Here is a 15,967-nt window from a genome sequence, read left to right as displayed (position 1 = left end):
TGGAGTATTTGCTTTCAAAGTCACTGATACTTATAACACAACAAATGCATGCTTGAATGGTTGTGTTTGCCCCATTCTATTTTACATGACAGGGTCAATCACAGAAGAATGTGAGGACTGGGTGCGCATGAGAGAGGTACTATAGTGACTCTGAAAGACATTGTGGTCTTTGCAAATCAATAAGAATCTTGCATGCTTTCTGAGTATTTCCTGAAGGTATTTCTTGAACTTTTCACCCACAAAAGCATAGATCACTGGGTTCAGGCAGCAGTGGATGAAGGAGATGGTTTCAGTCACCTGCAGGGCCAGGTCTAGGCTTTTGCTTGTCTCGCAGTCATCTATGATGTGCAGGCTTCGCAAAGAGTCTAGAAAAAGTGCAATGTTGAAGGGTGCCCAGAAGAGGAAAAACACAACCACAACAACGAAAACCAGCTTCATTGCTTTATACTTGTTTCGGTTCATGCATCTCTGCAGATTTTTCAAGATGTGGGAGTAGCAGAAAATGAGAATGCCAAGCGGGATCAAGAGACCCAAAACATTGACTTTAGAATTGGTTACAAGTTTCCAAGCAGCCCTATTATCCTGGTAATAAGGAGCACACTTCATAATGCCATCTTCATTCAGTTCTTGGATAAAGAAAATATTTGGTATTGAAGCTAAAATGGCCACTGACCAAACGGCAAGGCTTATAACAATGCTGAGCATGGTTGTTCGAACTCTCCGAGCATACACAGCATGGACGATAGCTAAATACCTGTCTATGCTCATGAGGGTTATGAAGAATATGCTGCTGTAGAAGCCAATGTAGTAAACTCCACATATTGTTTTACACATTGCATTTCCAAAAGTCCATTGGTCTGAAGCATAATGAGCCAGGAAAGGGAGGGATAAAACAAAAAGCAGGTCAGAGATGGCAAGGTTCAGCAAATAAACATCAGTCATGTTGGTCAGTTTCTTGCAAACTATCAGAACGCAAATGACCAAGCTGTTTCCCACCAGGCCGAACACGAACACCACACAGTAAAGAAATGGAAAAAATACTGATCCAAAGATCTTGATATTCTGTGTGCTGCAGACGGAGCCCAACTCAGGATAATAATCATCATAAAAAGTGGAGAGAAGATTTGACTCAGTTGAATAATTCATCATGAGGTGACCTATTTAAGAACACAGAATTTAATACGATCCAACAATCCTATTTTTTAGTTAGTATCTAGGCACAATTCTGCCCTGATACCCCACATAACCCCACTGAAGTCAACAGGGTTGCACAGGCTGTAAAGGGGTAGAATTTGATTCTGAGGGCAGGCTAACCTGTTCAGGTAAAAGAACACTTTTTGCCCTGTGATGTTATCTAATTGAAATATAATCATGCAAATCATTATTTCTACCATGGTTATATACTTGCAACAAATCTTATAAAGAGTGTAACACATGGCTGGAAAGGGTTAAGCATCCTGCAGGCTAATTAACCCAGCATTAGCCTGTAGAGACATGTTAGAAATGATAATTAAGGCCATTCGATGCTAGATAGGTTTGCATTGCAAAGTTCTAGCCTATCTTGTTAAAGTTAGGGGTGATACTAATTGTATATGTGTACTCATAAATGTTAGCCATGTAAACGGACAGTTCCTGTCTGTCACTATAGCTATGGATTCAGAGATCAAAAGGGAATATGAACATTTAGATGAATCTTGGGTGAAGTAATGTCATTGTCTATATGTCTCTGAAGTTTGTGATAGACTGTCTAAATGAATAAATTGCCCTATGTTAATTTGTGTAACTAATTACTGGTGGTGTTTAGGAAGCAGAAGGTTACATCAAAAGCCTATTGTTTGCCCAGGACTGTATGGTCAAGTGGATGCTAGGACACTGTATAAAAAGACCCTCGAGTCCTGATCATGTCATCTCAGATCTGCTTGATGCTTGAACGCAGGGAAAGCTTAAGCCACAAGATTGAGATCCCAGTGCTGATTAGTCCGCCCTGAATATAATACTGGACATTGGACTATAACCTATGGACTAAAATCTAAAAGAACTTTTTGCAGCTATAAAGCTTACCATCTCTGCTATGAATCTGAACCTCAAGTATTGAACTCATGTCTGTATGTATATTGATCTTTTAACTATACTCTCTCTCTCTCTTTTCTTTTTAAATAAATTTTAGTTTAGTTAATAAGGATTGGCTGTGTGTATTTGGGTAATATCTGGAATATTCATTAACCTGGAGGTAATGTATCCAATCCTATAGGGTTGGTAAAACTTTTTTACATGATGAAATAAGTAGGGCTGTCAATTAATTGCAGTTAACTCATGCGATTAGCTAAAAGAAATTAATCGTGATTAATCGCACTGTTAAACAATAGAACACCAATTGAAATGTATTAAATATTTTTGGATATTTTTCTACATTTTCAAATATATAGATTTCTATTACAACACAGAATACAAAGTGTACAGTGCTCACTTTATATTATTCTTTTTATTACAAATATTTGAACTGTAAAAATTAAACAAAAGAAATAGTATTTTTCAATTCACCTCATACAAGTACTCTAGTGCAATCTTCTTTATAATGAAAGTGTAACTTACAACTGTAAGAATTATGTACAAAAAATAACTGCATTGAAAAACAAAACAATTAAAACATTAGATCCTACAAGTCCACTCAGTCCTACTTCTTGTTCAGCCAATCACTAAGAAAAACAAATGTAGATTTTTTTGTTACATAACTGCTTTCAAAAACAAAATAATGTAAAACTTTAGAGCCTAGAAGTGCACTCAGTCCTACTTCTTGTTCAGCCAATTGCTAAGACAAACAAGTTTGTTTACATTTACAGGAGATGCTGCTGTCTGCTTCTTATTTACAATGTCACCTGAAAGTGAGAACAGGCATTCACATGGCATTTTTGTTGCCGGTGTTGCAAGGTATTTGTGTGCCAGATATGCTAAACATTCATATGTCCCTTCTTCCTTCAGCCACCATTCCAGAGGATATGTTTCCATGCTGATGATGCTCATTAAAAAATAATACCTTAATTAAATTTGTGACTGAACTCCTTGGGGGAGAATTGTGTGTCTTCGGCTCTGGTTTACCTGCATTCTGCCATATTTTTGTTATATATGTTATAGCAGTCTCGGATGATGACCCAGCACATGTTGTTCATTTTAAGAACGCTTTCACAACAGATCTGACAAAAGACAAAGAAGATACCAATGTGAGATTTCTAAAAATAGCTAGAGCACTCGACCCAAGGTTTAAGAATCAGAAGTGCCTTCTAAAATCTGAGGGGGACGAGGCATAGAGCATGCTTTCAGAACTCTGAAAAGAGCAACACTCTGATGCGGAAACTACATAACCTGACCACCAAAAAAGAAAATCAACCTTCTGCTGGTGGCATCTGACTCAGATGATAAAAATGAACATACGTCCATCCGCTCTGCTTTGGATTGTTATTGAGCAGGATCATTATCAAGCAGAACCCATCATCAGCATTGACGCATGTCCTGTGGAATGGTGGTTGAGGGGACAAATGAACCTTTAGCACATCTGGTACGTAAATATCTTGCGACGTCAGCTATAACAGTGCCATGCAAACTCCTGTTCTCACTTTCAGGTGACACGGTAAACAAGAAGTGGGCAGGATTATCTCCTTCAAATTGTAACCAAGTTTGTTTGGCTGAGTGATTAGCTGAAGTAGGACTGAGTGGACTTGTAGGCTCTAAAGTTTTACATTGTTTTATTTTTCAATGCAGTTATTTTTTGTACATAATTCTACATTTGTAAGTTCAACTTTCATGATAAAGAAATTGCACTACAGTACTTGTATGAGGTGAATTGAAAAATACTATTTCATTTGTTTTTTACAGTGCAAATATTTGTAATAAAAATAATTATAAAGTGAGCACTGTACACTTTGCATTCTGTGTTGTAATTGAAATCAGTTTATTTGAAAATGTAGAAAACATCCAAAATATTTAGATAAATTGTATTCCATTATGGTTTAACAACGTGATTAATCGCGATTAATTTTTTTAAATCGCTTGACAGCCTAGAAATAAGATTTTCATTAATCTTCATCATGTTTGACTTGGGTAACTAGGTGAAGGCCTGAGGCTGGGTTGCTTTAAGGGAACTGTGTTGTTGGCTGCTGGGTAGCCAGTGAGGTATTATAGAAGCTGTTTAGTGCTGACTTGGTAAATCTAAGTATTAGAATATCCACCAACTTTGGGGATTGTCTGCCCCATTCTTTGCAGTTCACCCTAATTGAGTGACCTCAGCTGGCTCCCCCTGGGACTCCGGTCACATGCCCTCATACAATACCTAAACCAAATCAAAGCTTTTTTGAGGTTTGAAAATATTTGGCTAGCTTTTGGGTTTCATTAGATACTCCAGGGGGAAAGGTTGTGGCTCGAATGCATCCATGGAGATAAGAAACTCTGCCCCATGGCCGAGCAGGGCCGTCCTCACCTAGACACAAAGTACGTAGCTGTGTAGGGCCCCAGGAAATTTGGGGCACCAAATTTTCTGGTGCTCTGCGCAGCTGCGTGCTGCTCCAGCCTCTGCTCCACCTCTTCCCCATGGCCCACGCCCCTTCTCTGCCCCGCCCCACCTCTTCCCCACCCCAGCCCTGCCTCTTCTTGCCCCTGCTCCGCCACAGCCCTGCCCCCACTCCCCTGAGCTCTGCAGCATGCGGGCCTGCAGTCACTGGCAAATGCCGGTGAATGCTGTGTTGGGCCCCAGAATAGCTAGGGATGGCCGTGTGGCCGAGGTACCTCTGGAAGTTATGGGGAAGTTTAGATGGAATGGGGTTGGGGTAGTGATGACCATATTCCATCCTGTTTCACTAGGCACTGACTGGAGCCCCTTCCCATTAGGGAATCAGACGGGGATCTGGGGCCCCGGTTGGAAAAAAATAAAATCATTGTGGAAGCGGAAGCCAAAGCTAGACATGGGGGGTAGGGGGAGTGGAAAAACATTAGACAGAGAAACATTAGCCAGGTAGAAAGGGAAGGGAGGACCCCTAGAGAAAGTGGGGGAGAAGGAAGAAAGGATAGAATTAGCCTTGCAGGATAAGGACAACCAGAGGTCACTGGCGGGGGCTAGGCAATCACTGGAACCCCGCCACCCGAACGATGGGAGGAGGGACAGCAGGAGCAGTTTGGAAGCCTGGGAGAACTGGAGATCCTGGGTAACCAGGAGGGTGAGGGGTGCCAACAACCCTGCCACAAAACAAAGGGAGCAAGAGTAGGGAGAGTATCCCACTGGGTTGCCCCTGGCATGAAGACCTATGGGCTGAGACAGAAAACCAATTGTGGTTTTTGCAGGTGGAGAATGAGTAAACCCCATCAGGGGACCATGGAGGACCACCCTGGGGGCAAAGAACAACACCAGGAGAGTATCACATCCAGTAAAGGAGTAAGAACCCAGGGAAGGAGGAACTTTTCTGCCATACAAGGGGGAGGTTTGGGACAGTGTGAGAACGAGCAGCTGAACCAGCACTCTGGTCACTGTAAGTCCAATTAATTTCCTTGGAGAAGGGCCTGATTGAGGGAAGCTCGGGCTAATCACGAGATCAGTCTGCACTGGGGAGAGTTAAGCTGCTAGTTAACCCCATTAACTAGAAGAGTAGAAAGGCACACAGGAAGAAAGTGCAAGGGGAGGGAGGGAAATGCTAGCAAAACCAAGGTAAAAGGGGATCCCTTAGTGGATAGATCTCTCCCCTCTATGACAAAGGGTCCTGATGCTGGTATGTCACTGTAAAGACAGTTGCTGCATGGGACTATAAAGGGTGGTGTTTACAAACCAGAGGTTTTAGAGCCAGTAGGAGAGGACAGAAGCACAGGGCTGCGTCCCTGTCACAGGACATCTCAAAAGGGAGGCGCCCAAGATTAGCAAATGCTTTTGAAAATTTTGATCAAAAAGTCCCATATTACACCAACACTTTACTGTAGATTGGCTGCACAGAAGGAAGGTAGTCACATCTCAGTGCAGAGATGTTTACACAAGGAGTTCTCAGGCATCCAATGGAGAACGTGCTAAAATGCTAATAAACACCCATCAGCGCCAGTGAGAAACTTCTAAAAAACATTTCTGGTGGTACCTTAGAGACTAACAAATTTATCTGGGCATTGTCTGTCTGTATCTGCCACAAGGACTCCTCTTTATTTTTGCTGATACAGACTAACACAGCTACCACTCTGAAACCTAAAGAATATTGTGAGAGATTGGATGTCCTTTCTTGCATACCAGCAGCCCTAGCTTCAATTAAAGACAATTCTTATTAAAGATTAGCCAAACCACTCAAACATTCAATTTTAGAGTATGGCGACACTACAAATAAAAGGTGTGTTGTGTTCTTTGCTTGGGTTAGCTCACCTGGATTAAAAGAGCAGAGAAGACACAGCAACTTGTGTTAGCAGCTCAAGTTCAAGGGGTATTCACTGCTGTTTGGTCCCGAGTTAGCTAACGTGAATTAGCTAACCCAAGTTAAGCACACACGTATTTGAATATGTTCAGACACACCCTTACTCTCTCTCTGCACCAGCAATGCACTAAATCACATGAAGTAGCCATAGCACTGAATAAATTAAGCACAGCCTTGATCAAAGGATGGTCATAGCATTTGCCACAGCAGATCAAGCCACTTGTCCATCGTTCCAGTAACCTGCCTCCCACATTACTGAAACCTGATAGAAAACAGCACATAAGGCATCCAGCTACCCGTGCGATCAAACGGTATCTGTGAGCTTTCTCTTAACCGTAATGAGCTATCATTTTATGTTTGCAATTTTAACTTCACAAAATATTCTGACTCTTACTCCTTTTCTGGTACTTTGGGTACATTGTGCCACTTGCATTATCCACACTGAAGAGAATACATGAATTATTAGACAGCTGGCTGTAATTTTTTGTGCCCCCCTCCCCCACCATGCATACTTACCTTCACTATTGAGGTTTCTGTTTCAGTGCCGCTTCATAAGTGAGCTCCTTATCTTCACAATTAAAAATGATAAAGTCTTCTTCCTTCGTCTATTACTTGAGTACCACAGCTATAGAATTGGGATAACAGCTATCCAAATAAATTATCTTTTACTCTTCAGCAGTGAGTATATAAATACTGTACCGATCTGACTAAAGAATGTGAGTGTTCACCTTAGAATCACACCTCAATCTCTTTAAGATCTGTCAGATAATTTTGCTCATTAGGCAACCTCAGAAACGTCATGGACAGTAGTGTTTTAACTCAGTTTCCGCAGGTGTAAATGATGCCCACAAGGTGCTGGCCCGTAACCTCTGTGGTTCCCTCTATTCCACCCTTTTCCCCCACCCAACAGTCTCCTCAGGAGCTCTGCTGTCCCTGCCCATTCCATTAAAGGGAGGCAGAGCCCAATATTTGGTGCTGGGCTCCAAGACTGAGCTGCTACCGGTGATGCTGAGAAAGAAAATACCATGAGTACTAGTTCCTCTGGCAAGCTGCTTGGGTTTTTTAAAGATCACAGAGCCTCCCCTCAGCCCTCTCCCCACCCTCCCACCCCCCGCCCCCGACGAGATGAAGGGATTATCTGCATTGCCAAGTGTGAGGTGCTAATAAAGAGGTAACTGAAGCTGATGATACTCTAAATAGTCCAGATAGTGCGAGGGACAGGAAGTCTGTTCTCCCGGTGGAAGCATGTGTAACTCCCCCTTTCCTCCCTGGGTTACTCGGGACCAGACAACACTCACTTGTGTGCCTGGGTGCCTGATGTTGTTGACATTAAAGGAGATCCTGGGTATCCCAGTGGTGATGTTGGATAGGCAGGTATCCTCTATCCACCCCTCTGCGGCAGTCCTTTTACTACTAAAGGAAGTTAAAATTGGCAGTGCCTCCACCAGGCTGACTCCTGTACACACTCAATGGCACGCCTTGGGAACCTCCAAGAATAAGCCTATTCTAATAATAATAATGTGTGACATGGGTCTAACTCAAAAAATACCAATTATAAATAATATACATCCAAGGTACTTAAATTAGAGTTTTCACAGCTTTGCTTAACAACTTAAAGAAACAGGGTATAACAGACTAAAATTAAATGTCACCACTAATTTAAATCCACAGGGAGCAGTTGAATAAAATCAAATAACAAATACAGCATACAGTGATAAATGAAATTTACCTAACTGGGATTTACACTGCCACCATTTACCCCACCCTGGAGCGTACACTCCTCTGGATTTCAGCGTCCTAGACGCTTGCGTGAGAGCGCTTCAAGATCTGCAGCTGCAGACAGCACTCTGGTGGTTCTGTGTATCAGCCCAGCCAAGGCAACAAGCTGCACAACCCCTCTGATGACTGGAGCTGGCCCCATCAAATGTCAGCAGCTCTGGGTCCTGGTTCAATGGGACGATCACTCTGCCTGTCCTCAAACTCAGTCTCTCTGCTGTGCCCCTTCCCTTGCAAGTACTTTCCCAAACAAGAGTGTGGGGGTATTCACAGTTCCTTCACTGCAGGCCCACCTCAGGCAGCTCCAGGCACAGCAATAGTCTCTCCCCGGCTACAGTGAAGCCACCAACCACCTCTGAAGTTCCCTGCTCGATGAACGGGGGACTGAAACATATGATTTATGAGGAGAGGCTGAGGGAACGGGGATTGTTTAGTCTGCAGAAGAGAAGAACGAGGGGGGATTTGATAGCTGCTTTCAACTACCTGAAAGGGGGTTCCAAAGAGGATGGATCTAGACTGTTCTCAGTGGTAGCAGATGACAGAACAAGGCGTAATGGTCTCAAGTTGCAGTGGGGGAGGTTTAGGTTGGATATTAGGAAAGCTTTTTCACTAGGAGGGTGGTGAAGCACTGGAATGTGTTACCTAGGGGGGTGGTGGAATCTTCCTTTGCGGTTTTTAAGGTCAGGCTTGACAAAGCCCTGGCTGGGATGATTTAGTTGGGGATTGGTCCTGCTTTGAGGAGGGGGTTGGACTAGATGACCTCCTGAGGTCCCTTCCAACCCAGATATTCTATGATTCTATGAAAGCCCCTGCAGGCTCTCAGCAGCAGCTTCTGGCTTCCTAGCAGTAATCAGCAGCAGCTCCCAGTGTGTATAATACTCCTGGGGGAATTCTGCTCCAAAAAATTAACAATTATTCACACAATATTTTAAAATTCTGCAAATTTTATTTGCCAATAAATAAATGTGGCTCCAGCATGGTAGTAGGGAGCACAGGCCACTGGTTGCACTGAGGTGGGAGATCACCCTGAAGCCCCCACCTCCCATGGTACAGGGACTCAGCAGTGAGACTGCACCTGATTCTGACACAGTGCAAGGGCCAGGCCTGCCCCAGAAAACACCCTGGGGCCCTGCCCCTCTGCACCAGGCACACTAGGTGTGGGTGGGCAGGCTCAGCCCAGCAGGATCCCCAAGTGTGGAGGGGGGTTGTGTGGGGTGAGAGGTTTCTGTGGGGAGCAATCTGGATGCGGGTGGCTCAGTGGGAGATCTGGATGCACAGGGGCTCGCATGGGGGTTCCGGGTGCAGGGGCAATGGGATTCTGTAGGTGATCCAGATGAAGGTGGTTGGGGCTCAGCAGGGGCTGTCTGTGTGTGGGGAGATGGGGCTTGATGGGGTGGGGGTCCAGCTGAAGCTGGTTGGGGCTCAATGGGGTGGGGGTATGGGTGTGGGGGGCTTGTCTGGGGGGTCCAGGTGTAGGCGGGTAGGGCTTGTCAGGGTGAAGATTTGATGGGCCTGCTTAAAGGGGGAGCCCCAGCTGCTGCCAAGGGGATACTGCATGCTGGGCTCCCACTTCCCCTCACGATTCCCCTGTCCCCTTTTCTTTCCCATCTCATCCCCTCCCAGCTGCCCATCACCCTCTCCTCACTCACACATTCCCCTCCCCTGCCCTAATCCACCTCCCTTCCTTCCACACTGCCTTTTCCCCCCACCCCCGTCCACTCCCCGTTCCCCCTCCCTCCCTTACCCAGCCCCACTGCTGGCACTCATTGTTGCACATAAAACAGGAAGGCTCCCAGCACACAGAAGGGGACCATGACTGGCTCTAGGACTCAGAAGGTGGCATTCAGCTGCAGAGTTAGTGAAGCCAAGACACAGCCTCCTTCAGCTGGGCAGTTCTGTGCTTGCAGACATGAGGAGGTGGGCAGTGGCATGTAACTTAATGTGGCCTTCCATGCCTCACCTCTACTGGGGGGGCAATCCCCCCAGAAAAACTGCACCCGTGGTCATCTCCTCTCCCCGTGTGGCTTCCCTTTGCTTCACTGCTGTTTTCTGCAGGGAAGCACAGGAATTCTGCAGGGGGAGGGAGGCGTTTTCTGCGGGAAGTGAGCTGTAGCTCACGAAAGCTCATGCTCAAATAAATTGGTTAGTCTCTAAGGTGCCACAAGTACTCCTTTTCTTTTTGCAGAGACAGACTAACACGGCTGTTACTCTGAAATCTGTGGGCATGTGATCCCACAGAATTCCCCCAGGAATGACATAGGAATCTCATTATATTCACATCCAATCCACGATCCGCAAATGTGGTGAACAAATACAATGGCTTCGGATGCAGATAACCATGGATTTCCAGGGCTCTACTTGTTCCATCTCTTCAGGTGGGCAGAATTCAATGACTGCTAGTGCTTTTGCTGTGTCTGGATCACCGCTCTTCTCAGGCTCATTGCAGGGTACTTCTGTATTCAGCTGCCAGCAAGGAGAAGAGACCTTGCGATAGCCACAGAACGTATTTTATGGCAGTTTTAATAAGAAGGTGAACAAGACAGTCATAGTTTTCTGAGATCGGCTTAATACGATGTATCCTGTCTTCAGTTTCTACGGTATATGCAACCCAGTTCACTTTGCGGAAATTCCAGTGCGGTTTCAAGCGTTGATTTAGTCAGCAGAACTCCAAAGCCAACATGTAGAATAATAGGGCAGTGTTAGCTGCAAGGAAAGTTTCCAAGCACTATTCGTGAAGCTCGCAGAAGTACCTTGTAATTGTCTTTCCTCAGAAAACAGAGGTCAGGGTTATGTTCAGTATTCCGTCTGCCCAAGCAAAAAGTCCCAGGCTGTGTAGGTGGACGCCTATGAACTTGGCCGAATCTGTGACTGGGGTGGGTGAAACAGAAGCATCAATATTGCTGCCATCTACCTTGGCCTTCGGGCGGCATGATGGGTAATTATGCCTGTTGTTATGAAAAGGAACTTATGGAATTACCCTTCTGCCAGGTGAAGCCAGAAGCAACCAGGGCTGGGTTCAATATCTAAGGGGTTCTTTCCATTGATACAACACAGAACTGGCTCGAGCCCTCACTGAGTTACCTGGGAAATTTACATACCACCCCTGGGCGCCTCTGAGAGGCAATACTTCCCCACTCGCAAGCAGAATCTGAGTGTAGAAAAGAAACTTTTAATAAAAGGAGGGAAGTAACTCGTGTTAATTTGGGAAAACACTGCAAACAGGGTTCATAAACATAAACCATGAGTAAAAGACCCACCCCCCAAGTAGGTTGGGCAGAGTACTTTTCCCCACAGGTTCTTAAGTCCAGCAACCCAAAAGTCCCTTTCATGTGCCCAACCCTTCTCTGCACCCCACTCAAAGTTGCTGTCCTTGGCCAGTGCAGACCCAGAGTTCAGAGGTGCGTCTGCAGAGTTCACCTCCCTCCTGGGTGGGGCAAAGAGGTACCTTACTTGCTCCGCTGCTCGGACACTCTCTCGCCGCCTCTCTCTGCCAGCCACCCTGCTGGCCGCTCATCGTGCCTCTCTGCTGTACCAGCCACTCGTTCACCAACTGTCAGTCACCTTTGCTGCCACCTGCCTCTCTGCTGTGACCTCTGCACATCAGTCTCTTAGCCCTGGTCTACACTACGAGTTTAGGTCAGATTTAGCAGCGTTAGATCGGTTTAGCCCTGCACCCGTCCACACTATGAAGCCATTTTTTCAGACTTTAAGGGCTCTTTAAACCCATTTCTGTACTCCTCCCCGACAAGTGGATTAGCACTGAAATCGACCTTGCTGGGTCCAATTTGGGGTAGTGTGGATGCAATTCAATGGTATTGGCCTCCAGGAGCTATCCTAGAGTGCTCCATTGTGACAGCTCTGGACAGCACTCTCAACTCAGATGCACTGGCCAGGTAGATAGGAAAAGGCCCGCAACCCACCAAAGGCGTGCTCCCGGACCTAGAAGGCAGAGAAGGGACCTCTGGTGAGTGTACCTTTGTAAATATAATACACGGTTTAAAAGCAAGCATATTTAATGATTAATTTGCCCTGAAGACTTGGGATACATTTCAGCCAGTACAGCTACTGGAAAACTCTGTTAACGTGTCTGGGGATGGAGTGGAAATCCTCCAGGGACATCTCAATGAAGCTCTCCTGGAGGTATTCCCAAAGTCTTTGCAAAAGGTTTCTGGGGAGGGCAGCCTTATTTCGTCCTCCATGGTAGGACACTTTACCACGGCAGGCCAGCAGCACGTAGTCTGGAATCATTGCATTACAAAGCACGGCAGTATATGGTCCCGGTGTTTGCTGGCATTCAAGCAACATCTGTTCTTTATCTCTCTATGTTACCCTCAGGAGAGTGCTATCATTAATGGTCACCTGGTTGAAATAGGGGAATTTTATTAAGGGGACATTTAGAGGTGGCCATTCTGGCTGGGCTGTTTGCCTGTGGCTGAACAGAAATCATCCCCGCTGTTAGCCACGCGGAGGGGGAGGGTGAAGCGATCACCCCAGAGAATTGTGGCGGGGGGGGAGGCGGTGGGGTTTAGTTGGGTTTGTGCTGCACATTAACCCAAAAACCACAGCCCCACCATTTAAATGGCCAACCCACTTTAAAGGGCCAACCCAATGGGTGCTTGGTATGTGAAATGGGGGTGCTGCTGTTTGAAACCATTCCCACATGTTAGGAAGGTTAAAGAAGCCATAAGACTATGGCTTATCATGTCTGCCTGCAAGCCGAAGTCTGTTGCCCGCCAACCCTGCGTGTGTAATCTCTCACACCATATCGGCAGGCCCTCGATATAAGAGGCAAAATGTGACCTTGTAAAGAAAGTACATGTGCTATGTAATGTTAACAGCTTGGTTCACCATGAAAGAGTCTACCCATTGTTCTCTAAAATGTCTCTTTTTAAAGACTAATCTCCCTTTTTTCCCTCCTGCAGCTGCAAATGTTTCAGCGCTCCCCCTATCATCTCCATCCCAGAGGCTATCGAAGATTAGAAGCCAAAAAAACCGCACTCATGATGAAATGTTCTCTGATCTCATGCAGGCCTCCCACGCTGAAAGAGCCCAGCACAATGTGTTGAGGGAGACAATGTCAGAGTCTAGGAAAGCACAAAATGAACGCGAGGACAGGAGGGATGAGTGAGAGGACAGGAGGGACGAGCGAGAGGAGAGGTGGCGTCAGCGTGATGAGAGGAGGCAGGATGCAATGCTGAGGCTACTGGAGGATCAAACTGATATGCTCCGGTGTATGGTTGAGGTGCAGGAAAGGCAGCAGAAAAGACTGTTGCTGCAGCCCTTGTGTAACCAACCGCCCTCCTCCCCAAGTTCTGTAGCCTCCTCACCCAGACATCCAAGAACGCAGTGGGAGGCTCCAAGCACCCAACCACTCCACCCAGGAGGATTGCCCAAGCAACAGAAGGCTGGCATTCAATAAGTTTTGAAGTGTAGTGTGGCCTTGTCCTTCGGTCCTCCCCACCCCTCCTGGGCTACCTTGGCAGTTATCCCCTCATTTGTGTGACGAATTAATAAAGAATGCATGAATTTGAAACAACAGTGACTTTATTGCCTCTACAAGTGGTGATCAAAGCGGGGAGGGAAGGGCGGTTGGCTTACAGGGAAGTAGAGTGAACCAAGGGGGCAGGTTTTCATCAAGGAGAAACAAACAGAAGTGTCACACTGTAGCCTGGCCAGTCATGAAACTGGTTTTCAAAGCTTCTCTGATGCGCAGCCCACCCTGCTGTGCTCTTCTAATCACCCTGGTGTCTGGCTGCATGTAATCATCGACCAGGCGATTTGCCTCAACCTCCCATAAACGTCTCCCCCTTACTCTCACAGATATTGTAGAGCACACAGCAAGCAGTAATAACTTCCCTTGGCAGTGCTTTGAAGTGCGAGTGTGGTCACGCGCGAGTGCTGGGAGAGAGCTCTCCCAGTGCTCCTGGTAATCCACCTCCATGAGGGGATTAGCTCAGAGCCTGTCCACACTAGCGCTTTAAAGCGCTCAGACTTGCTGCACTCAGGGGGGTGATAGGGAGCAAGTTAGAGCGCTATAAAATGTAAGTGTAGACAAGCCCTTAGTCAGGAAACATACTGTAGAGGTGTCTCATAGCTTTCTCCATCCTCTGATACCCCAAAGCACAGGTCTATGGGTAATCTTGGCTCTTCCCCAAACATCAAGAGATATGGGGTGACTCCTGTAGCTTCGTTCTTCTTGGCATTGTGGGCATGCACCAAAAACGCTACATGCTGGCTCCAGGTTGCCTTTTGCTCTGGACATAAAGTCCCCAGCATATACAACAGAATCCGATTAAATCTCTCCGGCTGAGGGTTACCTTGTGGGTGGTGAGATGTTGTTCTGAACTTCTTAATTCCTGCCATCCTTTGCACCTCCTTCAGGAGGCAACCCTCAAAATCCCTTCCCTAGTCAGAGTGTCTGAAAAATATACATTGAAAAATATTTCTCCCACAACACTCGAGCAACAGTGGTGGCCCTCTGCTCACGTGTGGGATATGCCTGTGCATACCATGTAAAATGGTGTGGCAAGGCACCCTCTTGGTCTCATCAGCCTGTGCTGGTTTTAGCGTTGGTGAGACAGGCTTGGTGAAAAACAGTCCCTCTTGGCTGCACAGGGGCAGTCCATTTCTTCTCTCTCTCTCTCACCCCTCTTCTCCGAACAGGGAAGGTTTTAAAAAGATCTCAGGCAGCCCTTAGTTGGAATCAGCTGATCCCAATTGACTTCAGGTTACTCCCTTTCAGCTGATCCTAATTGATCTCTGATAACCCCTTCTCAGCTGAACCTGATTGACCTGTAGTCACCCCTCCTCAGTTGCGCTCTCAGAGCTGCGCCACTTAGACGGGATGAGGGCGCTGCGCCCCCAGCCACAGCAGAAAGAGGAAGCCCCAGGCTCGGGATGCTGAGCTGCCAGGGCCCAGCCGCTACCTGGGGAGGAGAGGGCACGTCCTGCCGGGGAGCCGGGGCTGTGCTGCCTTATCTGCACACGGGCTGCTGCGCTGCCTTGTGCCACCCCTTATATTGGGGCTTCTCTGTGCAGCTGGGTGGGGGAGGGGGTAAAGCCCCTGCAGGCGCTGAGAGAAGGTGACATCACTCCCTCCGCTTCCAGCGCCGCCTGTGAGCCCAAGCCCCGCCTGAGCGTGGGGCAGCAAATTTTTTGCTTGGGGCGGCAAAAAACCTAGAGCCGGCCTGCCCCTGGGGGCTGGAGGCGGGAGAGAAAGGAGTAAGGACCGGCTCTCCCATGACTCCGGGTCAGTGTCCCCGCGTGGGTGCAGGAAAGGGGTACAGAAGGGGGGTAAAGGGTGAGGGGTGCAGGTGGGGGTGAGTGGTCTCTGGCCACCCAACCAGTGTTTAATTTTTGCAGGAGCTTGCCTCTTTCATACACAGGCTATGAGCTGCACACAGCTGCTTTCCCTTTTTCAAGATCTTATATACCCTCTCCCCTCTGTCTACAGAGAAGGTTTCAGAGTGGCAGCCGTGTTAGTCTGTATTCGCAAAAAGAAAAGGAGGACTTGTGGCACCTTAGAGACTAACCCATTTATTTGAGCATGAGCTTTCGTGAGCTACAGCTCACTTCATCGGATGCATTCCAACACTCATGTGTTGGTCTATGTGACGCTTCTCTCTCTCTTTGGGGATGGGGGGCTTTGTTTCTCTTTGAAGTACATGCAGGAATCCCATTACATCCCCATCCAATCAGCAAACATGGTGAACAATGCATTGTCCTCAGTAAGTTTTATATCACAATATATTAATATTAAGAAG

At 46.6% G+C, this 15,967-nt stretch overlaps 1 protein-coding gene across 1 annotated transcript; it reads right to left on the bottom strand.

The window, feature by feature from the left end:
• LOC140906013 (C-C chemokine receptor type 8-like) lies at positions 1-7,010 on the bottom strand. The gene is made up of 2 exons (XM_073329507.1): positions 6,945-7,010; positions 1-1,157 (listed from the first exon to the last, which is right to left on the bottom strand). Exon 2 carries the CDS (start codon positions 1,147-1,149, stop codon positions 82-84), a length of 1,068 nt encoding a protein of 355 aa, XP_073185608.1. The 5' UTR covers positions 1,150-1,157; positions 6,945-7,010; the 3' UTR covers positions 1-81.
• Positions 7,011-15,967: the final 8,957 nt, after the last annotated feature.

The sequence above is a fragment of the Lepidochelys kempii genome, chromosome 2 (assembly GCF_965140265.1).
Source record: "Lepidochelys kempii isolate rLepKem1 chromosome 2, rLepKem1.hap2, whole genome shotgun sequence".
NCBI classification, from domain to species: Eukaryota; Metazoa; Chordata; order Testudines; family Cheloniidae; genus Lepidochelys; species Lepidochelys kempii.
This window is presented reverse-complemented; position numbering and strand designations above follow the sequence as displayed.